At 47.8% G+C, this 25,673-nt stretch overlaps 1 protein-coding gene across 7 annotated transcripts in view; it reads left to right on the top strand.

The window, feature by feature from the left end:
• Positions 1–25,071, top strand: part of BCAS3 (BCAS3 microtubule associated cell migration factor) — a 45,408-nt gene extending 20,337 nt beyond the window's left edge. For 6 of the 7 annotated variants that reach the window (XM_078865946.1, XM_078865944.1, XM_078865945.1 and 3 more), the window contains 7 exons: positions 981–1,140; positions 7,626–7,723; positions 16,177–16,262; positions 17,944–18,152; positions 18,664–18,737; positions 18,911–19,054; positions 22,334–25,071. In XM_078865946.1, the coding sequence (XP_078722072.1) occupies positions 981–1,140; positions 7,626–7,723; positions 16,177–16,262; positions 17,944–18,152; positions 18,664–18,737; positions 18,911–19,054; positions 22,334–22,434 (872 nt within the window). In that variant the 3' untranslated portion in view covers positions 22,435–25,071. Of the gene's footprint in view, positions 1–980; positions 1,141–7,625; positions 7,724–16,176; positions 16,263–17,943; positions 18,153–18,663; positions 18,738–18,910; positions 19,055–21,559; positions 22,069–22,333 lie in introns of those variants that run through there. The other variant, XM_078865949.1, reaches the window with a different exon arrangement.
• The last annotated feature ends 602 nt before the right edge of the window (positions 25,072–25,673 follow it).

Raw genomic sequence — 25,673 nt, 5'->3', positions numbered from 1 at the left:
AGCACAGAGCATAAGGAGGTGGTGTGGCAAGCACCACACTCATCCTCCCTTGTCTCCCTGGTCCTGGATGAGTTTACCTCGGGGAGACTAGTTCAAGTATTCGCCACTTATGAAGCCGTGAATGGGAATTGAACTCCAGTCGCTGGGTTCGTGGTTAATTAACCACTACAGAACCGCACATACACACACGAACTTCCAATAATCGACCCACAGTGATTACTGTTACCTTGTCATGCATCAGTAGTCCTTTGGACATTAACTGATATTATTTTGCTGAATGCATCTGTTGCAATCAACACATAAAAAACTATAATTTGCACATTTGTCAAAAATGTATCCATTTTACCAAAATTTTACATCAATTCTTTAGTCAAGGGTTGTAGAATCTATGGCCTGCATGTTAGATACAGCTGGCAACTTGATTTCATATGGCCCGCGGCCACATGAGACTAATTACTTCCAAACAATTGATTTATCTATCGCTGCAAGCATCGTGTATGACTGCGGGTATCTACTGATGCCCGCAGTAGTGCGTGGTGAATGCTTGAGAGAAATTCTCAATACACAACCTAACCTGGAAGAACGTGAATGCCACCATTTTCCTTCATGTGAAACAGCCTGGCCGTGACCTTGGACACGAAGCTGTGCGAGTACGCTTGTGTCAGTGAGGCATGATGTGGTGGAATTGTGCGGTTTGATGTGTGGTACAATTATTTAATTTGATGGTTGCTGTACAATAGTGCTATGCGACACTTGCTGTGGTGCGCTAGTACAATGCATTGGTCCGGTGTGACTTTGCTGCGGTGTGATTGTTTGGTGTGATGATGCGACCGTTGCAGTGTGATGCTTAGTGTGGTGCGATGGTGCGGTATGATGCTTGATGCGGTGCGAGGGCACATTGTGACTCGTGGCGACGTACAGTTGTGCTTTACCATGACGTGACGTGACTTTCGATGCGGTGGGATGGTGTTGTGGTACAGAGGCGCACGCAGTGGCGGGTTCGCTGTTTGTGCTGTGCTCCGTGGGCTCGCTCGTGGAGCACACCCTGGAGCCGCACCCGGCGGTCGGCGTCACTCGCATCTGTGACGACACGCCGCTTGAGCTGTCCTGCACCCCCAACGCCAATTGGGGCATCGCCAGGTACACGCCTCTCCTCCACAGTCCACCGGTTTACACTTTAATAGTCTTTGTTGCTGCTAAAAATAAAGCCCTCGCTGCCTTCATTGTTTAACCCTTGCCTTATTTACGAATAATCATGATTTATAGCCCACTAGCGGAAGTACCCGGCTTTGCCCGGGTGAAAAATATATTTCTTAAAAACCTTACATATATATACACAGATACTAAGGTATTGTCAAAGCCCGGTGGGCTGTTTGTACATTTCTCCACCAACAAATATATAAGAGGCTTTCACATGTCCAAAAAGTTTTAGAAAGTGTGGAGTAAATAGTTGATGTCAAAAGGTTTCCGAAAATTGTGGTCTCCCCCCCCCCCCCCCCCTCAAAAAATATCTTTACCCCTCGTAGGTATATATACTAACAACACCTTACATACAACAGAGGAAGTGGTATCTATTGACTCTGTAGTAGTATCTACTGACTGTACCGTAGTATCTACTGAGCCAGTAGTAGCTACTGACTGTGTAGTAGTATTTAGTGACTGTAATAACTACTGACCATAGTAGTATTTACTGGGCCTACAGTAGTATCTACCGACTATATACTCGTAACGACTAACTGTATAGTATCTGCTGACTCTATAGTTGTATCCACTGACTATAGTAGTAACTACAAAATCTATAGCAGTATCTACTCACTCTATAATAGTATCTACTGACTCTAGTAGCTACTCACCGTGGTAGTATGTACTGACTGTATAGTAGTATATACTGACTATAGCAGTATTGACTGACTAGCGGTATATACTGACTGTTTTAGTATTTACTATAGCGGTATCTACCAACTCAATAGCAGTATCTACTATCACTACAGCAGTGTATACCGACTGAGGTCGTGCCTGCTATCACTACAGCAGTGCATACTGCTGTGTTGGTACCTGTTATGATGACAGCAGTGCATATTGTGGTGGAACCTGCTATGATTACAGCAGTGCATACTGCTGTGGTGGTATCTGCTATGATGAGAGGAGTACATATTGTGGTGGTGGTACCTGGTATGATAACAGCAGTACATACCGAGTGTGGTGGCACCTGCTATGACGACAGCAGTACATACTGTGGTGGTACCTGCTATGATGACAGCAGTACATTCTGTGGTGGTGGTACCTGCTATGATTACAGCAGTGCATATTGACTGTACTCATCATTCACCCTCACCATTCACCACTCACAACTCACCCTTACCACTCATCCTCACCACTCACCACTCCCACTCACTATTCACCATTCACCCTCACAACTCACCAATCTCCCTCACCAATCTCCCTCACCACTCACCCTCACCACTAACCCTCACCACTAACCCTCACCACTCTCCCTCACCACTCTCCCTCACCACTCACCACTCACTCTCACCATTCACCCTCACCATTCAGCCTCACCACTCACCCTCACCACTCACCGTCACAACCACCACTCACCCTCACCACACAACCTCACCCTCACTACTCACCATTCATCCTCACCAATCACCACTGACCAATCACCACTCATCACTCTCCACTAACCCTCACCACTCAACCTCACCACTCACCCTCAAAACTAACCACTCTCTCACCACTCACCCTCACCACTCAGTACTCACCCTCACCACTCACCCTCACCACTCACGCTTACCACTCACCCCTCACCACTCACCCATCACCACTCACAACCGCCACTCACCCTCACCACTCACCCTCACCACTCACCCTCACAACAACCACTCACCCTCACCGCTCACCACTCACCCTGACCACTCACCACTCATCCTCACCAATCACACCCTCACCAATCACCACTCACCCGCACTGCTCACCCTCACCACTCACCCCTCACTAATCACCACTCATAACCGCCACTCACCCTCACCACTCAACACTCACCCTCACCACTCACCCTCACCACTCACCCTCACTACTCACCACTCATCCTCACCAATCACACCCTCAACAATCACCACTCACCCTCACCACTCACGCTCACCACTCACCCTCACCACTCACTCTCACCACTCACCCTCATAACAACCACTCACCCTCACCGCTCACCACTCACCCTCACTACTCACCCTCACCACACACCACTCATCCTCACCAATCACACCCTCACCAATTACCACTCACCCTCACTGCTCACCCTCACCGCTCACCACTCACCCTCACCACTCAACCTCCCCTCACCACTCAACCTCACCCTCACCACTCACCCCTCACTAATCACCACTCACAACCGCCACTCACACTCACCCTCACTACTCACCACTCATCCTCACCAATCACACCCTCACCAATCACCACTCACCCTCACCACTTGCCACTCACCCTCACCACTCACCACTCACCCTCACCATTCACCCTCACCACTCTCCCTCACCACTCTCCCTCACCACTCACCAGTCATGCTCACCACTCACCATCACTACTCACCACTCACCCTCAACACTCACCGCTCACCACTCACCCTCACCACTCACCACTCATCCTCACCAATCACACCCTCACCAATCACCACTCACCCTCACTGCTCACCCTCACCACTCACCCTCATCACTCACGCTCACCCTCACCACTCACCCTCACCATTCACCCTCACCACTCTCCCTCACCACTCTCCCTCACCACTCACCAGTCATGCTCACCACTCACCATCACTACTCACCACTCACCCTCAACACTCACCCTCACCGCTCACCACTCACCCTCACCACTCATCCTCACCAATCACACCCTCACCAATCACCACTCACCCTCACTGCTCACCCTCACCACTCACCCTCATCACTCACGCTCACCCTCACCACTCACCCCTCACTAATCACCACTCACAACCGCCACTCACCCTCACCACTCACTCTTACCACTCACCCTCACCACTCACCCTCACAACAACCACTCACCCTCACTACTCACCCTCACCACTTATCCTCACCAATCACCACTCACCCTCACCAATCACCACTCACCCTCACTACTCACCCTCACCACTCACTACTCACCCTCACCACTCACCCTCACCATTCACCCTCACCACTCACCCTCACCATTCACCCTCACCACTCTCCCTCACCACTCTCCCTCACCACTCTCCCTCACCACTCACCCTCACCACTAACCAGTCACGCTCACCACTCACCCTCACTACTCACCACTCACCCTCAACACTCACCCTCACCGCTCACCACTCACCCTCACCACTCACCCTCACCACTCACCCTGACCACTCACCACTCATCCTCACCAATCACACCCTCACCAATCACCAATCACCACTCACCCTCACTGCTCACCCTCACTGCTCACGCTCACCACTCACGCTCACCCTCACCACTCACCCCTCACTAATAACCACTCACAACCGCCATTCACCCTCACCACTCACCCTCACCACTCACCACTCATTCTCACCAATCACACCCTCAACAATCACCACTCACCCTCACCACTCACTAATCACCTCTCACAACCGTCACTCACCCTCACCACTCTCTCTTACCACTCACCCTCACCACTCACCCTCACAACAACCACTCACCCTCACAACAACCACTCACCCTCACTACTCACCCTCACCACTCATCCTCACCAATCACACCCTCACCACTCTCCCTCACCACTCTCCCTCACCACTCTCCCTCACCACTCTCCCTCACCACTCTTCCTCACCACTCACCCTCACCAGTCACGCTCACCACTCACGCTCACCACTCATCCTCACTACTCACCCTAACCACTCACCACTCACCCTCAACACTCACCCTCACCACCACCACTCACCCTATTCCCGTTTTAAAAACTTACTTATGTGTCGCCAAGTATGCTTGAGGGTGATTGATGATTGGTGAGGGCGAGTGGTGAGGGTAAGTAGTGAGGAATAGTGGTGAGGGTGAGTTGTGAGGGTAAGTGGTGAGGGTGAGTGGTCAGTGATAGTGAGTGGTGAGTGATAGTGAGTGATAGTGAGTGTTGAGGGTGAGTGGTGATGGTGAGTGAGGGAGAGTGGTGAGGGAGAGTGGTGAAGGTGTATATATTTTTACCTATGATGACAGCAGTACATGCTGACGTTTTGTATGTTAAATGTAAAAGCTAAATGTGTGAATGTGTGTGTGTGGGAAATGTTAAGCAACGTGGCAGGAATAGGGCGATTCTAAAGGAATCTACAACCTTTGACGATTCCTTTGCGCGATTCAAAGAATCGATTCCTGGCGCGTAGGAGGTTTCCATATTTAATTACAGAGTTTTATTTTCATTGGTATGTTATGTTTTAAAGTTTACAGGAGTTTTTAATTATATTTTTGCCCCGGTCAACGCCGGATATTTCCCATTCGTAGCAGTTTACATCGACTCTATAACAAACTTATATTAAACTGGAACAGGGCGATTCTAAATGAATCTACAACATTCGATTCCTTTTCGCGATTTAGAGAATCGATTCTTGGCGCGGTCGGGTTTAGAATTTTAATTACACAGTTGTATTTTCATTGGTATGTTATGTTTTAAAGTTTTCAGAAGATTTTAAATGTAATTTTCCCCCGGGCAACGCTGGGTATATCGAGTTTATACCACAAAGTCGTCGCCTGACAGAGTTGCGTGTCGAGGCCTAGTACCGTGCAGAGCCTCCGGCCTCGCCTAGATTGCCCACCCGGCTGAGGCTGGGTACTGGGGCCGTTACCCCCCCCCCCCCGCGCTACAATAATACTGTCTAATCGCTATAATTTTATTATCTACCGACCCTATAATAGTAATTGCACACATTGGGTGGGGGGGGAGTGAAGAGGACGTGAAACTTTGATGAATTTACCTCAGAGTCGCGTGTTAATGCGTGCGCATATTTTTAACCGGAATTAAAAATGGCGTCCACCCCGCAGCGAAGGCGTTGCTACCCGTTGCCAGGGGCAACCGCCGTGGTCCGCGCCGGTCGGCAATATTAAATAAATAAATAATGCACTAAATAAATAACGCGAAATCGCACTAAATCGATAATCGGTCCGATTTAAAGTTTAGAGACGAAAAATCGGAAATGCCTAAGTTTACCGCAGGGCCGGGGGCGTGCCCACCTGCAAAATTTAATCTCGGCGAACCCCACGGTCCGAGAGCTACATCCCCCGGTAAGGAGCGTACGCAGACGGACGGACAGACAGACAGACAAAAAATGAATTATATAGGTTAGATTATGAATCCACTACTGGATGAACACCTTCACATGATGTGTCAGTTTGGGAGTTGGATAATACTTGACCGCTGTGGTCAGTGTCAGTTGGTGAAGGGGATGGGTGCCTCGGACCAGTTCTGATGTTGCTTTCCACTGATGTGAGCTGCGGTCAGGAATCAAACTTTGTTTGCTCGGTTCATGGTTCAGTGTGCGTGTCTCATCTCTTTGCGCCGTGTCATGTTTGTTAACATACAATTAGTACATCACAATAACATTTAATTTATATATTAAAAAATAATGGATTTTTGGGAAAGTGATTTAATCCCTGTATCATTTGGTCCAGAATTGAGTTTCACTGATGCACCATTTGAGACCTTGTCTAATTCTAGATTTGAAGCTTTCGTGACTGCATGGATTCATATTCTTAGGTTTTTTCGGTAAAGTCACGTAGGTAAAACATCAAAATTAATAAAAATAAAATTAATGTATCAAAAGAACAGGAGAATATAAAACAGATGAGGAGTTATAAAATGAGATATGCTCTCACCAACACTTCATAGCATATATTCTCAAAATTGGATTGGCAAAATAAAGGCATAAACCTGCCATATTAGCCAATGACAGTCGATGTATAACAAAAATACCTAGAGGTAGGAATCGTTTCCTATCGCTAATTTTTCAAAATAATGCAGCATTTGTCGATATGAACAGAAGTCATATACAACAAGTTTACTAAACAAAGTAATTTGCTGAGGGACGCAATTATTTTAAACACAGTAGAGTATGTATTCCTAGGACAGATATTGGAGGCAGATAAGGATCTGAATTATTAAATAAAGAGTCGGCAAGAGCAGGTTGGAACACTTTTGGAAAGCTGGCCTAGATAATGAAAATCAGCATGCAAAAGTGCCTGAAGAAAGTGTTTAATTCGTGCATAATGTCAGCTATGGCATAGACCAGAAACATGGCATATGGCACAGTTTTACATTGATGGGAGTTATTCCAATAGCAGATAGTTATCATCCGATGATACAAAAATTCATAATCGGTTTCCAATTATGAATAATATCGGTTGTGAAAGCCTACATATAAAATTGATATTAATATTGCTGCAGTCTCCTTTATCCTTTTTACTTCATGATTTGTTTCATGGCATCTTAGTTTATAGAAACCACCTTTTTAAAGTAGTATGAAGTGGTGTAAAATGTATTTTGAAAGAGTAAGTGTATTTTTGTTTACGATGCAGGCAAAGCACGAATTCTGGTAAGACAAGCCCTTTAGGCGTATGTGCATGCTGTTTGTGTGTTGGTGTGTTTTTCAGGAGTACCCATTGGGCCGAGCTGCGACCCCCATTCCACACAACTCACCCCTTAATGCTGGCGGCCGATGCAGTACAGGACGCACTTACACTCCCTTCAGGTCAGCACTGAACACCCATGTATTTTTTTAAGCTGTTCCCCGCAATCTTTTTTTCTGATTGTGCCTTTAGCATTATGTCATGAAAGGAAGACGCCATTCAGATTTCACACAGTGTAATGCAACCCTTTTTCCGAGAAAATACATACAGTAGCGGATGTCACAGAGCTACCTTTGAGATCAGTTCAAGTGATATCTTTTCCACACAGTGAGGGGCAGCACTTTCCCAGCTTCTCGAAGCTGGAATTTAGCCCAATTAAGTGTAGAAACACATTTTATATGATTATATTTTGTACAGTAGTTGGTGACCAGGCTGAGACCATTAGCTCACCACTACATTTGGGAACCCATATTAATCACAGGCGGCTGCCTGGATGTGAACCCAGTATCTCAGCGGTGCCATCTCGGTGCTCTTGACTTCCTGACCTCTGAGCTACTTGGCCTCCAGTGCACTGACCTGTTTTGTAATGTGTGTACATGTGTAGTGGTGATACGCGCTGGGTGTATATGTCGTGTGCCAGCGCGTATGTACGGTTGTGTGTGTGGTGACGCGCGCTGACGGGGAGGAGCAGGCGTCAGTGCGCGGGTGGGGGTAGTGCTGCTGATTGGCTGTGTGCCGGTGACGCGCCCAGAGGGAGTGATCGGGTAGCAGCGCGGGGTGATTGGTCGGAGAGTGGAAACACGCGCTGAGCGGAACCGGATCGTGGGGATAGCGCGTGGGGATTGGGTAACGGAGGAGCGGTGCCGACGTTGAGGTCCGCATCCGCTCCGTCTCCCGGGAAGAAGGGGTATATAAGGTGATGCACAGAGGAGCAAGGGGCAGAAGTGGAACCATCTAAGAATGAAGACGAAGGTGTAGAGATAGAGCCCGGAGAGGAGAGTAATGGAGAGTAGAAGAGAGTAAGGTATAGTGTGTAGCCAGCGAGATAGAAAGGTCTACACGAGCTGAGCAATGTATAGTGTGTAGCCAGCGAGATAGAAAGGTCTACACGAGCTGAGTAATGTATAGTGTGTAGCCAGCGAGATAGAACGGTCTGCACGAGCCGAGTATGCATACGGTGTAGCCAGCGAGAGAGAACGGTCTGCACGAGCCGAGTATGCATACGGTGTAGCCAGCGAGAGAGAACGGTCTGCACGAGCCGAGTATGCATACGGTGTAGCCAGCGAGAGAGAACGGTCTGCACGAGCCGAGTATGCATACGGTGTAGCCAGCGAGAGAGAGGCAAAGTCTACACGAGGCGAGAGAGGAGAGTGTAGCAGAGGCGCAGAGTCTACACGAGGCGAGAGAGGAGTGTAGCCGAGGCGCGGAGTCTACACGAGGCACAGAGAGCCGGCAGCACAGAATCCTGAGTCAAGAGAAGTGCGGTGTGAAGAAGAGAGGCCACGCGTTGTATTGTTACAAGTCAAGATTTAATAAAAGAAGTGTGTTCCCGTCAAGGAGTTTCCTGCCGTCATTTTCCAATACTTCATCTGGCGTCAGAAGTGAAACGGGCTTCCAAGTATGGAGACGAGGAAGACCCGTAGGACCCACGGGATTGACCGCGAGGAAGACCTGGACGACTCGGAGCCGCTGGTGGCGGGGGGTGAGGAAGAGGACTTGCCCACGCTGCAGGGTCCGTCGACGGCGCCGGCCGAGCGACCGGGGACAGACGCCGGGCTTCGTGAGGCGCACTCCCGACTGGCGGAGCTGCTGCTCGCCGCCGCGTCCATCTTGGCGGAGATCAGCTCGTCGGGAGGAGCGGGGACGGTGGGGGACATTTTACAAGGTCGCCCCGCAGATTCCCGCCAAAACGAATGGGGGATTCCCGCCATTGCGCCTGGGCCTGCTTTTGGCGGGAACGGCGAGCGCCACGTGGTGGTGGGTTCCCAAGCGCGCGCATCGACTTCATCAGCGCGCGAGGGGGTCCGCCATCTTACGTCTGCTGCTGGAGCCGCCATCTTAGACACCGTCGGACAGGCGGAGAGGAACCACGAGGCGGATGACTTCATTTTTCAGCAGCGCCTGCCCACGTTGTCAGCCTTCAAGGCGGAAGGCGGAGACTGGGGCCAATTTCAGCGAAGGTTTTTGGCGCATCAAGAGATGTCAGCGTGGTCCGATGCTACGGCGCTGCGGGCATTGCCCGCCATGCTGGACGACGATGCGCTCGCGGCCTTCAGGGCTGCACGGAAGTCGGACCGCTCCACGCTGAAGGATGCGCTGGGTTTGTTGGCCAGGGTCTACGGGCCTCCCTCTACATGCCGCCATCAGTTCTACGCAAGACGGAAAGCGGCCACGGAGACCGCGCTGGCCTATCGCACGGCGTTGCTGGCTCTTGCTGATGCTGCGTTCCCTCGGATGGACGAGGAGGGCCAAGACGCGATGGTTTTGGAGCAGCTGCTCAAGTTGGCGCAGGACCTGGGGGTCCCTATCAACACAGCTGACGACATTGATATTTCTTCTTTGAGAGTCGCCACGAGTATTCAAGCGCACGAGGCCCTACAACGGAAGCAAGGCGTTGGTTGCAACGCTGCTGTCGTCGCAGCCCCGGGGTTGGTGGTCGCCGAACCCCAAGTCGTCAGCCCACGAGAGGAGGCGTTCGCCACGGGACGACCAGGGGACTGGAGGCCGGGGGCCCGGTCGCCTCTGCGATCGGGCCGAAAGTCGGAGCAACCAAGATCTACTCCGACCCTCGTCACGTGCTATAACTGCGGCCTCCGGGGCCACGTGGCGTCCGGGTGCCGCGCTCCGCGGCAGCGCGCCATGGGAGCTCGGCTGGACGACGACCGAGAGCCCAAGTCATCTCTACAATCCCCGGCAAGTCGCGGCACCTCACACGCTCGGCCTGTTTATTCGGCACACATGGGACGCCGCGTTGCGGCGGAGGAGGGCCGGTTAAGGTTCGGGGATTCGGTTCGGCGAGGGGGGTTCGGCCGGGACCAGGGAGACATTGAATGGGCGGAATTGGGGCATAGAATTGTGGCTGCTTCAGCGGGTTCGTCCGTTGTTACGGGATCTATTGATGGGGTTGAGATTAGGGTGTTAGTGGACACGGGGGCATCGGCAACTATTATATCGGACCTCATTTATAATATTCTTCCAGTCCAATGTCGTCCGCTGCTTCCAGTGGATGTGCCATTTTACGCCGCTAATGGGGGATCGTTGGGCATTATCGGTCAGGTTAGGGCGTCCATTTGCATTGGAGATATCAAATTATCGGGACCCGTTTTCGTTTCGTCTTCCTTGGCAGTTCCGTGTCTTTTGGGCACTGACTTTTTGGCTAAAATGCCCATTAAAATTCTTATCGATCAACGATGCATTGAACTGCCATCGGGTCGCCGGATTTCATTTTTGACGGGCCCTACTGACATTCGGACGGCGTGCGCTACGATACAAGCGGTGGCGACGCAGACAGTGCAAGTGCCCCCGGGTTCACAGATGTTGATTCCCCTCCGGTTGCGAAAACCATGGGTGAGGGAGACTTCGGGACAGAGTATGCTTTTGGGTCCTTCTAACAAGGCTGTCGGGGGTCTTGATTTATCGGTGGCTCACACTTTGGTGCGGGCTGACAGGGATCCGTTTGTGATGGTTTTGAACGCGGGGTCGCGACCAGCTGTCATCCCGCAGGGCACCGTGCTGGCTCACGCGGCGCAGGTTCCTGGGGATGATGGGTTGGTTGCGCAGGTGGGCTCGAGCCCCGCGCGGAACGTTGAGCCAAGGGAAGACCTTGAGTGGGTCCATTCGTTATGTGCCGCCTCGGACGATTTGTCGGCGGCGCAGTTGGGTGCGCTGCGCGAGTTGCTCATTGAATTCTCTGATGTATTCAGTAAACATAAGTATGACATTGGGTGCACGGATTTGTTGCACCATCACATTGAAACGGGCGATGCGGCGCCGGTCAGGCTAAATCCCTTCCGACTGAGTCCCGTGGAGAAGGAACATGTTCAGTCGGCTGTTAACGATATGCTAGAAGCCGATATTATTTCACCCTCCTCTAGCCCGTGGGGAGCGCCTATTGTGCTGGTTAAGAAGCAGGACGGGTCCCTGCGATTCTGCGTTGATTTCCGTCGCCTGAATAAGATCTCTGTGGCTGACGCGTATCCGCTCCCCAGGATGGATGAGTCCCTTGATGCATTGTCTGGTGCGCGATATTTTTCGACTCTTGATTTGTTATCGGGGTTTTGGCAGTTGCCGCTCGACGAAGAGTCGAAACCTAAGACAGCATTTCGGACTCCAGGGGGGCTGTTCCAGTTTAACCGGTTACCCATGGGACTTCACTCCTCTCCAGCGACGTTTCAGCGACTTATGGAGCTGGTTTTGTCGGGCTTGCAGTGGGATACATGCTTGATTTATATGGACGATGTCATTGTTTTCAGTAAAACGTTTGAGGAACACCTCCGGCGATTGAGAGGGGTGTTCTTGCGAATGCGATCGGCTAAGTTGAAATTTAAACCGGCCAAATGTCACCTCCTTCGTAGGTCCGTTAGATACTTGGGTCACATTGTCGATTCTTCGGGGATCTCCACCGATCCCGCGAAGACGGATTGTGTCGGTTCATGGCCGACACCTACGTCCGTTTCCGACGTGCGTAGTTTCATCGGGTTTGCTTCTTATTATCGGCGGTTCGTTGAGCACTTCGCCACTATTGCAAAACCCTTGCACGCTCTAACGGCGAAAGGAGTGAAGTTCAAATGGGGACCGGAGGAGGAGGCCGCGTTTCGCTCCCTCCGGGACGCCTTGGTGGGTGCCCCACCCTTGTGTTATCCCGATTTTGCCAGTCCCTTTTTGCTGGACACGGATGCTAGCAACACGGGCATTGGGGGGGTGCTATCCCAAGTCGTTGGGGGTGTCGAAAGAGTTGTCGCCTACGGTAGTAGGGTGTTGTCTCCGGCGGAGCAGCGCTACTGTGTCACCCGTCGCGAGCTGCTTGCCATTGTTTTTTTTGTGCAGCAGTTTAGGCCATATCTGTATGGTCGTCACTTTACAGTCCGAACGGACCACGCGGCGCTACAGTATTCATTGAGGGTCGCCCAGCCCTCGGGCCAGTTGTCGCGTTGGTTGGAAGTCCTCCAGGACTATCAGTTTACGACTACGTACCGTAAGGGGTTGCGACACACGAATGCCGATTGCTTGTCGCGGTTGTTGCCTTGTGATGAATGCGCGTGTTTGTCGGGATCGGCGCGCTGTAAACCGACGCTTGCGGGGGAGATAGGGGCACTGGCTGCGACAGCGGGCGCACCGAGTGGGGATGATTCCACTGCCTCTCAGGGTCGGGACTCGCTGCTCTCGCTGTCGCTCAGCGAATGGGGCCGCCTCCAGATGGCGGACAGCTCGCTGCTAGCATTGCGCCGCAAGGTTGGGGGTCCCGAGGGGGACCAGGAGCGTACCGGCTCCTATGTACTTGAGCGGGGCGTGTTATTGAAATGGGACAGTTTGTCCCGGCGGAACGCACTCGTGGTGCCTTCCGCTGTGAGGGGGAGGGTTGTCTTGGCGGCACACGAACGCCTCTTGCACTTGGGAGTTAACAAGACGCTTGCCCTGCTTCAGCGTGACTATTACTGGCCGGGAATGGGAAGTGATGTGGTGCATATTCTGAAGGGGTGCGTTGAGTGCGCCAGGCGTAAACCACCGGCCGTGGCAGCTAATCCACCGCTGCAATCTATTCAGGTCTCGCGTACCAACGAGCTCGTGGCACTCGATATTTTGGGGCCCTTCCCAGTCACGCCGAGAGGGAATAAATATTTGTTAGTGGGGGTCGAATACTTTACCCGATGGCCTATGGCGTGGCCTCTCGCTAACCAGTCGGCAGCGGCTGTGACGGATGCCTTCGTCCAGGGCTATGTCCTGGACAAGGGGGCTCCCGAACGCCTGCTGACCGACCAAGGTAAAACATTTTCGAGTAAATTGTTGCAAGAGGTGTGCGATCTGTTGGGTACCAAGAAGGTGCGTACCTCCCCGTACCACCCGCAGACTGACGGGATGGTGGAGAGACTCCACAAAACCTTGACTTCCATGCTGTGCCAGCAGGTGTGCGAGGCACATGTAGATTGGGACCTGCAGGTCCCGGGAGTCCTTGCCGCGTATAGAATGGCCCCCCATGCAGCTACGGGGTTTTCCCCATTCTATTTGATGTACGGTCGGGAAGCTGACCCGCCAATAGAAACGCAACTTGGCCTGTCCGCTCCACGAACTAATTCTAATTTGGCAGAACATATTAAGTTTAATATTCATAAGCTGACAGAGGCGAGGGAGGCCGCACGGCTTAATTCGCGGGCTCGCCAAATTGCTAATGAACGGTTGCGGGCACGGAAGGTGTCCATGCACGAATGGAAACCAGGTGACAGGGCCTGGCTGCATTGCCCTCAGGCACCCTTGGCTACGTCGCCTAAATTGTTGAGACCGTGGAGGGGACCCGTGGAGGTCGTGCGCGTTGCACGGCCCCAGTGCGTTCAGATAAAGTGGGGAAAGCGCCGGTGGTACGTTCACCCCTCCCGACTGAAACCGTTCTCGCCTCCATATGGCCTCCCCTTGTGTCGTGATGGCCGGGCGTGTGACGTGACCGGCGACCCAGAGGGGGAAATGTCTCTGCCTGATCCACACGTATTGTCGCCTGATCTGCTCCCAGGTGTCTCGGAACTGACAGCTGCCGATCACCGGCGGCCGGATCTCCGCGGCGGGGCCGGCCCTTTCAGGCCCGTTCCGCGCCGTCTGGAGCGGCCGGAACCGCCGGACGGTCGTCAGTGTCCCGCCCCATACGATGGACCAGCCAGACGGACTCGCGCCAGGTCGTGCTACTTTGCATGACCTGCCTCGTGAGGAGTCGGGGCAGCTGGAGCGCCTCGTCACTGCGTGTAGTCGCAGGGACGTGGGGCGCGTTCGTTTCGTATTTGCTCGTATCGTGTTATTGTTGACTTTTCGCGTTCATTGTCAATCTGTACATAGTTATTCTTGTTGTTGTTGTTGTTGTGTTATGTTACGGGGCACACTCGGGGGGTTATGGGGTTTTTTTTTGTTGGTTGTTTTATCGTCGTGGTTGGTTGTTGTTAGCAGCCGGGCCGGCTGCGAGCTATGTGGGAGGGGGTGATGTAGTGGTGATACGCGCTGGGTGTATATGTCGTGTGCCAGCGCGTATGTACGGGTGTGTGTGTGGTGACGCGCGCTGACGGGGAGGAGCAGGCGTCAGTGCGCGGGTGGGGGTAGTGCTGCTGATTGGCTGTGTGCCGGTGACGCGCCCAGAGGGAGTGATCGGGTAGCAGCGCGGGGTGATTGGTCGGAGAGTGGAAACACGCGCTGAGCGGAACCGGATCGTGGGGATAGCGCGTGGGGATTGGGTAACGGAGGAGCGGTGCCGACGTTGAGGTCCGCATCCGCTCCGTCTCCCGGGAAGAAGGGGTATATAAGGTGATGCACAGAGGAGCAAGGGGCAGAAGTGGAACCATCTAAGAATGAAGACGAAGGTGTAGAGATAGAGCCCGGAGAGGAGAGTAATGGAGAGTAGAAGAGAGTAAGGTATAGTGTGTAGCCAGCGAGATAGAAAGGTCTACACGAGCTGAGCAATGTATAGTGTGTAGCCAGCGAGATAGAAAGGTCTACACGAGCTGAGTAATGTATAGTGTGTAGCCAGCGAGATAGAACGGTCTGCACGAGCCGAGTATGCATACGGTGTAGCCAGCGAGAGAGAACGGTCTGCACGAGCCGAGTATGCATACGGTGTAGCCAGCGAGAGAGAACGGTCTGCACGAGCCGAGTATGCATACGGTGTAGCCAGCGAGAGAGAACGGTCTGCACGAGCCGAGTATGCATACGGTGTAGCCAGCGAGAGAGAGGCAAAGTCTACACGAGGCGAGAGAGGAGAGTGTAGCAGAGGCGCAGAGTCTACACGAGGCGAGAGAGGAGTGTAGCCGAGGCGCGGAGTCTACACGAGGCACAGAGAGCCGGCAGCACAGAATCCTGAGTCAAGAGAAGTGCGGTGTGAAGAAGAGAGGCCACGCGTTGTATTGTTACAAGTCAAGATTTAATAAAAGAAGTGTGTTCCCGTCAAGGAGTTTCCTGCCGTCATTTTCCAATACTTCACATGTACACTGACAAAAGCATTGCATTATGAACATTTCTTAAATGGTGTATAACAACTAAATTACGGGCAGTCTCGTGTATGTTTAATTAGGGAATATACTGCTCAGCATATTTTACATTTTTCTCAGAAAGTTAACTTTTATCAGCAATCATGGATATGCTGGAAATGAAGTAATGACAACAAAAAGGCCTGTATTACAAATGTTATCACTTGAGCTGCTATGATAGTGACAATGAGAGAGATGTAACAAACTAACTGCCCATCCATCATGGCAGTGCATTCGTGTAATTGATGTAAACAAAGAGTGTTTACTACACACTGGATGGATATTTAAATGTTTGGAGTTTGATCATCGTTTGGCGATGGCTTTGGATATGCTTAGGATGTGAGCTGTGTCTGTTGCAGGAGTGTGTGCACGTGCAGGCAGGGGATCCAGTGAGAGCCTAACATCGGAGCCTGAGGATGAAGAAGATGATGAGTGGCTCTCTCAGGTTCCCCAATATCACCACAACCAGAACCACCCCAACCAGTACCACTGCTTAAAACACCAGCAGCACCACCATCAAAATTACCAGCACCACTGCTATCCGCATCAGCCCCACCCGCCATCACTATGTCATGTCATGTCATCATAATTATCACCTCTCAGCAGTTATTAACTTTCACATATCCTGCCTACTATTGGCAAAAGGGCCTTCCACATTGATTGTGATTTTTGTACACAAGAGCTTTTTGTGATATTTTACCATCTGTTGATCATGTGCTAAATTATCTATGTTATTTGAAACATTTTGAACTTCTATTATATTAATAATGATAATATATATCCCTTTGTCAGGACACTTCACCACACTGCTTCGTGCATATTGGTAGAGGGGAATGGGGAGGACCCATGACTGGTTCCGACACTGGTCCAGTAATATCGGATTTTCAGACACTGGTCAGTGTCTGAGAATCAAATTCAAACTTGATTTTAAGCTTTCGTGACTGCAGTAATTACTCTTTGGTTCTTTTGGTAAAGTCACGTAGAAAGAAAATAAATTAAATAATAGAATACGACGTTTCGATTGCAACACAATCAACCGTCATCAGGTAGAACTAAATTTGAGAGAGAGACAAAACACAGACACGGAGACACACAGACAGACACAAGCAGAGAGAGACAACACAGAGACACACAGAGAGAGACACACAACACAGACACACAGAGACCCAATGCCTGTGTCGAGGCGTTAAATAGAGAGAGGGGGGGCAGAGTTTTCTCAAACGGCCTATTTCTCTCTATAAAATTTACCAGGCTCTCATTGGTCCATCTGCTCATTCTCTCTCTCGGCCGCTTCGGGGTGGATTTCAACATATCTCTCTGTGTGTCTCTGTCAAGTTTCACACTTAACTTTTAATTTTAGCAATCTTTGGAGATCGCAATCAACCAGGCTATGTGTTAACTGTGTGTTAGCCGACTCTGTGTTGCATTGCATAATATTTCCCAAAAAATAGCAAAATTTTGTTTTCTCAAACTGCCTATTTCTCTCTATAAAATTTACCAGGCTCTCATAGGTCTATTCGCTCTTTCTCTCCCTCGGTCACTTCAGGGAGGATTCCATACAACTCTCTCTAAAATGTACCAGTCTTGTTTGGTCTTTCATTGACATGCTAATTTCTCTGCCCCCCCCCCTCTTTCTATTTAAGGCCTCAACACAGAGGCATTGGGTCTCTGTGTGTCTATGTTGTGTGTTTCTCTCTGTGTGTCGCTGTGTTGTCTCTCCCTTTCCTTGTGTGTCTGTCTGTGTGTCTCCTTGTCTGTGTTTTGTCTCTCTCTCAAGTGTAGTTCTACCTGATGACGGTTGCTTGTGCTGCAATCGAAACGTCGTATTCTATTATTTTATTTATTTTATTTCTACGTGACTTTACCAAAAGAACCAAAGAGTAATGAAATGAAAGTCTCTCAAGTTTGTAGTGCTGTGCGTTAACCACAAAAGTAATTGTGATGAATTTTTTTTTTAACAACGCATCAACATCACTGCTTTTGGCAAATGTCAGTATTCTGAACGATGGTTTTTTCTCCATTCTAACATTTGACCTGGTGATGTGTCGTGGTGTATGGTGAACGTGATGTTATGTTAATACGGGGCCGTGCGGGGTTTGTAAACGCTCGTGTCTGTGCCGCAACAGGTGGAGATCGTGACCCACTCGGGCCCCCACAGGCGGCTGTGGATGGGTCCCCAGTTCACTTTTAAGACCCTGCAACTCCCCCCGGGGCAGACCATGCTGGTGTCCTCTAACTCCTCTGCACTGTTGTCGCACACCGCGCCCGAGAGCGCGCACGCTACTCATGCCGCGCACGCTCCCCACTCGGACACGCTGGATGTGTGCAGCCTCAGGTAAGTGCCGCTGAGCACACAGCTCCTCCACAAAACTCGCATAGATCTTGGGTACTTAAAAAGATCACTGCCTCAACGGCCCTTCATAACTTCTTGCCCATAGTTGGTTATCGTCGCCAAGCAAATAATTATCTTTTGACGCAATGGCAATGATCACAAACACCAATCTTGCCATTAACCTCTATTGCATGCGTATTGATCGTTTACCAAACACTGCAAAGATGGGGCATTTTGAAAGATGTCTTGCTGTTATATTTATGCTTCCTCATGCTTTTCTAACTTATTCAATACTACTTGCGGTATTTTATAATCCTCTAACTTGTTGAAAAAAAGTGGCTAATTTACCAGATATCCCTGTGACAAAATTATAGCTGCAATATAATCAATTCAGTCCACTGAGAAAACAGCTTCTAATCTTCGTCATTAGCTTATTATCTGTGCAGCTGTCACAGCTTTGTTTAAATTCTGTTGTTTGCCTGTGACATGATGTGGTGCATGTGATGTGCTGCAGACTACAGCCCGTGCGGTCTGATCCAGTGTGCATGCCAGCACGGGCCTCCACTTTGGAAATCGAGGCTGGATCAGGTACGTTGTCGTGTGTTTCCACTCATGTGCACCTGTCGGACTGCACATGGATTTTTACTGATTCACGCTAACAAAATTAAGTGAGTGATTTAACCAAGGCACCAAGTGGCATGCACGAATTAGTGTGTATTGACTGGCACTGCATTTGCTGTACGTTTGGGTGTGATGAGCAGGCATGTTTGAGCTGGAGGTGTGCGGCAGCTGGCCAGATGCACAGCACCGTGCATGGGTGTGCGACCCCGGGGATGAGGCATTGAGGGAGAGGATCGCCGATGCGATGATGGAGTCACCGGGGGGAAACATGCACACCACACGTGGTAGGTACACATAGTCCACTACCACTTCTCACCCTGCCTCCTGATCACTGTAAAACAAACTAAAACTGCCTAAAACTGAAATGGAGACTAAATATATTCTAGAGAGGCTCCCCCAATGCTTGCTCTAGTGGAGGCCCTTCTGCAAGCAGTAGAATGAGCTCGCTATTGCAGGGCTGCACCTTTATTTTTACCTTTCATAATTATAAGCAATATAAACATTTTATGATTTAATAGACATACATACCCACTTATATTAGCACTATATAGGTATTTTATGGACCCCTTTTATGTAGTTGTGGACATTCACTCTGCTTGTGATTTACTGAATCTTCACAATCCATATTCACGATGTGATCCAAATTTTTTTTTTTTTAGAATGGCTCTAGTTTCAGGAGGAGTCATGTGCAATACAGTAAACCCTTGTTAATTTGACACATGGGGCTCTGGCGTTGCCAAATTATCCAATATTCCGAATTATGTACAATGCTACTCCCCAGTCCCTCTTGTCCCAATAAAAAAAAAAATCCAAATTGGTTTTCCAAACTCTTCACACACCATAATAGACTTTTTTCGGGTTAGATTGCGTAAATATAAATGTGTCGTTAAACCTGCCACCACCCGACACAGCCAATTAGTAAAGTTTGTCACGTAAACAGAAAATGCAAATTCGTTACTAGTACAGCAACACCGTGTGTTGTAGAGCAAATCCACAACATTTACAATACGAGTACGACGTTTTGCCAGTAATTACAACTCGCATCATTCGGTGACTGCCAGATTTGTGGAGACATCCTCCTGTTTCGTTCCTTAAATAGAGGGATAGATGTGATGACATCACTTTTGAGCCCTTCACTTGGACGTACAATGGATATCATTTTCTGGCCGGGTTATTCATATGGTAATTTACGTACATTATGCATGCACATTATGAATGCACAAGCTATCAACATAAGCTGTGTGCCAGTTAATTGCACTTGTGGCAAATGCTATTTTAGGCAGACAGGACAAATGATCAGCACGAGACTAAAATTACGCCAAAGTTGTTTTAAATACTCCCAATTACAACTGTCGACAGTGGCAGGATACGTGTGCCAACAAGGACACTCAATTGATTTTGATAATGTTGAAGTTCTGTGCAAAATTAGTTGCTACTGGCCAAGACTAATTTGAGAATATATCCAAATTGAGAGAAGTAAAAATAATTGTAACCGTTCGGATAGCTACAGGCTGAGTGCTGCTTGGAAGTGAATCATCGAATAATACATTAATACATTGTTTAAATGTATGCCTATACAGGTTACCATACGTCAATGGGGATTACCTGTACGCAGACCATAACAGGTCCTGCTATTTTATTGCACGCAAACGACAGGAGGTACATTGAATAGCATATAGCATATGAATAACCAAACCGGCAATGGATATCCATTGTAATTTAAATATGCATCCATTAAACCTCTCCCGTTCGCACGTGAAGGGCTCACAAATGACGTCATCACATCTATCCCTCTATTTAAAGAACAAAACAGGAGGATGTCTCTACAAATCTGGCTGTTGCCTGATGATCGTAGTTGTAATTACTGGTGAAACGTCGTAATCGTATTGTCAATGTTGTGGATTTGCTCTCCAACACACCGGTGTGCTATACTAGTAACGAATTGGCATGTTCTGTTCATGTGACAAACCTTACTAATTAGCTGTGTCGGGTGGTGGCGGGTTTAACAATGCTTATGTTTATGTGATTTAACCCAAAAAAACCTATAATGGATGATATTGTTTGCGAAAGTCTACGTGTTAAACTCTTCGCACACCATACGTATTGACACACCTGCAGAAATTATATCCAAAACTTTGGATTTGTCTCACAAGCTGAGGGATTTATACTTTAGTCTCATTCTATTACGTCTTGATGTAGGTGTAAACGATATTTTTGAGATGATTGGCTTGCATAAACAAGGTAAAGTCCAAAGCAATAGGTCTGCACTAACGCTCACCGCATGCGCCGCCAATAGACCACGTCATTGTTTTGGTCGTGGTATGCGGCGGCGCTCCTCGTGTGTGCCGAAATTGGACCATTCTGTATGGGATTTCGGCTCATGGCGAATTACTAATACTGTATGTATGCCGAAGGCGCAGCCATGCCAAATTTGACCCAATTACGCATGATCAAATACCGAAAGAACGAGTTTTTCCTATATACGGTATACAAATTGAAAAATCATGTTATGACGCATATCACTTAAGCTTAAGGAATATACAGTATATATTTTTTAAATATTAATCGATACATCAGTACATTTAGACTTAAAACTTTCGTGACTGCAGGAATTCATATTCTTGGTTCTTTCGGTAAAGTCACGTAGATAGAAAAACAAACAAATCTAAATTGAAAGCAAAAAAACCCCACGACGTTTCGATGTCTTCTTCAGCAGTGTAGATGGGCGTAGTGAGGTTAAATATTTTCATTCCGTTCTTCTTTCTCCACCCCCCTCCCTTTCCACTCAGTCGGTGCATCACCATTCCTCCCCCCCATTGTCTGATGGGGAAACCCACGGTGCAATCCCTCCCTCCTCCCATCTCTACCCCTCTCTCCTCCCCCCCTATCTCTGCCCCACCCCCTCTCTCTTCCCCTGTCTCTTGTGCAGCCCTTTCCCCCGCCCACTCACTCTGGAGCCCGAATAAGCAGCTACATCTGGAGGTTTGCCCTCTTTTCTTTCCACCTGAAGAAGACCGCTTGTGTTGCGATCGAAACGTCGTGGGGTTTTTTGCTTTTAATTTAGATTTTTTTGCTTTTAATTTAGATTTTTTTTATACTCTTTGGTTCTTTTGCTAAAGTCAGCGGCCGTCCTTAGGCGGCCGCTTGTGTTGCGGCCGAAACGTCGTGATTTAATTATATTTTTTCTACCTACGTGACTTTACCGAAAGAACCAAAGAGTATAGATTCCTGCAGTCACGAAAGCTTCAAATCAAGTTTAATTTGTTTGTTTTTCTATCTACGTGACTTTACCGAAAGAACCAAGATTACATCAGTACATCATAGCATTACTTTTGACAGGCACCACAGAAAACCATACCCCAAGAGAACACGTTATTCTGCGCCTAAATATGCTTTAGATATATAAAACATGAATATCTAAAACAACAGTTTATATGGCACGGCTTCACACCCCAAACAAAGTATGTTGTGTGTAAGACAGAGCATGCTTTTACCATCGTATTTGCAAAAATACACGTGTTGTATGCGCAATTGTGTAATTTGCAATGTGATTATTATTGCAGAGCTGCAGAGAGAGGGCAGCATTGAGACACTCAGCAACAGCTCAGGCTCCACAAGTGGTAGTCTTCCCCGCCGATACGACTCGAGCCTGCCCACTCTCTAACCACCCAAGCACTAGCACTCTGCTTTATCAACGGGTATACCAGCAACGTTTTGAGTCCACAGTCCACGAGCTATTTACTGCTGCACTGCGATGACGGCCCACTTTGATGTCATCACATTTTATCTACTGACATGCATTGCCACACTTACACAAATCTGAAACCAAACCTGTCGATGCGTACACGCACACTCATATATAAGCAGTTGCACGTCAATGCACATTCACACGACATAATTTGATGGACGCACTTTTAAAAATCACAAAATGACTTGGCAACATATTGAAGTGAATGGGGAAAAAATGCTTCAGCAGGCTGGTAATAGGGTTGACTGTGACACAATCATGTATTCAGAAGTGCTCCTAAAGTGTAATGGAAAATCTGAAGGTAATGCTACTGCTATAGGAGCTCTGCTGAGCAACTATAAAGGGGCATTTAGGTGGTGCTTTGTTGTTTATTGGCACTTTAGACATTATGGGCCTTGTTACATATTGGGTGAAGTGTTGTTTGTACACTGGCCCTTCATATTAAAATGAAGGGAGTGTTTGTGGAACAAATTTCAGTTCAACTTATTATACAAAGCTCTCTCCACACCTGTAGTTTTCAAATCGGTGCATTGTCCTTTAAACGTTTTTATAGTTTACCCACATCACTGTTAGAAGGGGTAGCAGGGTTGGTTCAGAGGTACCGTACTTATCTCTTGAGTCCAAGGTTCGCCGGTTCGATACCCAGCCTGGACCCTTGTACAGCATCGTTGAGTGTGCCGTTCTGTGGGCCGATGCTAAAGTGGTTTGGTTCTGCACGCAAAAGGTTACCTTTTCACATGACTGCAGTTGTGTTGATGCAAATTGAGCCCTCTTAAATGTCTGTTTAAATTCCTTCGGTTCGTATTTCAAGCCAAATGTACTTTTTTGTTCAGTTAGTCAATTATACTCAGCAGTGCTTGTCAGATTAAGACAAATCAGGTTATATGCTTAATCACTTTTATGTTAATTAAGGAATATTCCATTATAATGCACGACTGGTCGTGACACTTCATACCATATATATAAGTTTTTGATGTAAAATGAAATCACAATCGACTCATTACTGAGAATTATTCTTTTGCTCAAGCCATGACAGTTGATATGCAGAAATTGTAGTATTTAAAATTATTTTAACATTACAGCATAGTCACTGCTAAAATTGAAATATAAAAAAGCTTGCACTTTTAAGTGTAAAAGAACGTGTTTTTATGTTTGTTGCATACATATATGCTATTGGCTAGTGATGTGACTTTCGACATCCAATTCAAGTCCTTATTACTATAAAATTATTATTTTCATGCTTGATTATATTGTGTGTTAAGCATTAGGCTACAGTATTAGTTAATGTACAAAGTTAATCTTTTTTGAAGTACATGCCCTCCTGTTAAATAGTAGGCATAACACTGGGTCTACAAATGTCTTCATTAGTTCTTTATTCGTGGTGATTTGGACAAAACTGCCATAGCTGGGAGAACTACATGCCTTGTAACAAGGTGATGTTGACTCATCATTAGGTATTGCCCTTTAAGAAGGGCAGCACTGCCCTTGGAACAATATCACCTCCCTTTCAGCCAAATATCTGTTCACCAATCCTGACAGTGCCACTAATGGATGATGCGGCCAAGTTATACATTACGCCCCTTTTGAAGCATTGAGATGGACGCTCTTGCCAAGTTATATATTTGCAGAAGAAATCTAAAATTGGCATCGGGTGACATTTGTTGCCTACCGTACATTTTTTCGAAGTGGCCGACCTGATAGGGTTGGGAGGAGTCGCTGTTATTGAGGATTGGCCCAACACATCTTTTATTTCCAAATGATAATTGTGGCTAATCCGGAGTCTTAAAAACACGTATCAACTAGAGACTAGAGACAGCAGGAGAGGAATAGTACAAATATTAAATAGTGAAGGGAATAATTGACTTTGGTTAAAATAGATAATTATTTAAGGAGTTAATTTAGTAATAAGTTATGTATATAGAACATGGTATTTCATGTAAACAGTAATATCTAAACTATTGAACGCATGCTTCAAGTAAATACATAATGGGAAGATTTGTAATATACTGTACTTTATATCCCAATTGCCTTGATTTTAAAAGACCACATGCCCTACCCTGGTGAGTGCACAAGCAGACATTTGCACACACAGTGCTGTGTAACAGTAACGTAGATGTTAATGATAACAGCACTGCAGATGACGATAGTCCCATGTAGGAACATGCTCAAATGTGCTGAGCACATATTAACGCTACTTTTGTGACTGCCGTGCTTAGTATAATTACGTGCATTTATGTATGTGAGCGATTGCTAGGCGAATGTGTGTGTGTGCGCGCGCGTTCGTAAGTGATTGGACCAATGTACTGTTTTGTCATTGAATAATTATCTGCTGTGTGGTTTATTGCATATGCGTAAGTGGGTGGTAGGTGTGTTGGATGTCCGCCTGACAGTGGTATCATGACTTTCATCCCGGGCATGCAGGAACGGTGATGTTCCTTTGTGCTGGAATGGCTTCAGTATGTTTACAGGTTCTCAGTGTATGGCTTAATGCAGCTGTGAGGAGCATTCAATGTCCTGTCAATAAATTCATGGGAAAACTTACAAAGAATTCTGAACATTATTGCATGTCTGTTTGATGTACCTTACCCCCACACAATCCTTTTCACAGGACCAACCAAGAAGCCAATTGTTTTGCTGTGGGAACATCTATTTATATATCTATTTATTTATATGGTTGCCCTTTTCCCCCAAATCCAATATTTTGAAAATATATTCTAAAGTATTTGTAAACATCCTTGTCTGAATACTGTTTTGATTTTATTTTATTAACTTATGCAGGGCAAATCTTTTTTTTACAATTTGTTTTGACCATTTATGTTAAGGCATTTGTGTTGAGAGCTTGGATAACTGAATCCGTTTATATTGAATCAAAAGGTCTTTCATATTCCATGAAAGCCACGGGCGGTATGGTATATAAAATCCATGCCTTCTTTCAGAACGGACTGATAGTGTTGTGATAAATGAAAAGCATTTTGCTATATGCAGATTTTTTCACGTTGGCCTCTAAATGATCAATTAATAGGTTCTATTTTAATGAGATTTTTTTAAATATTTGTACACTAATTGATTCTTCAAATCAGTATTTATCTTCATGTTAAAAAGAATGAGGCGTCATTCCAATCGATACTGTATTGCATTGTATAAATGTGTAATAA

Source organism: Lampetra fluviatilis, chromosome 21, assembly GCF_964198595.1.
Source record: "Lampetra fluviatilis chromosome 21, kcLamFluv1.1, whole genome shotgun sequence".
NCBI classification, from domain to species: domain Eukaryota; kingdom Metazoa; phylum Chordata; class Hyperoartia; order Petromyzontiformes; family Petromyzontidae; genus Lampetra; species Lampetra fluviatilis.
This window is presented reverse-complemented; position numbering and strand designations above follow the sequence as displayed.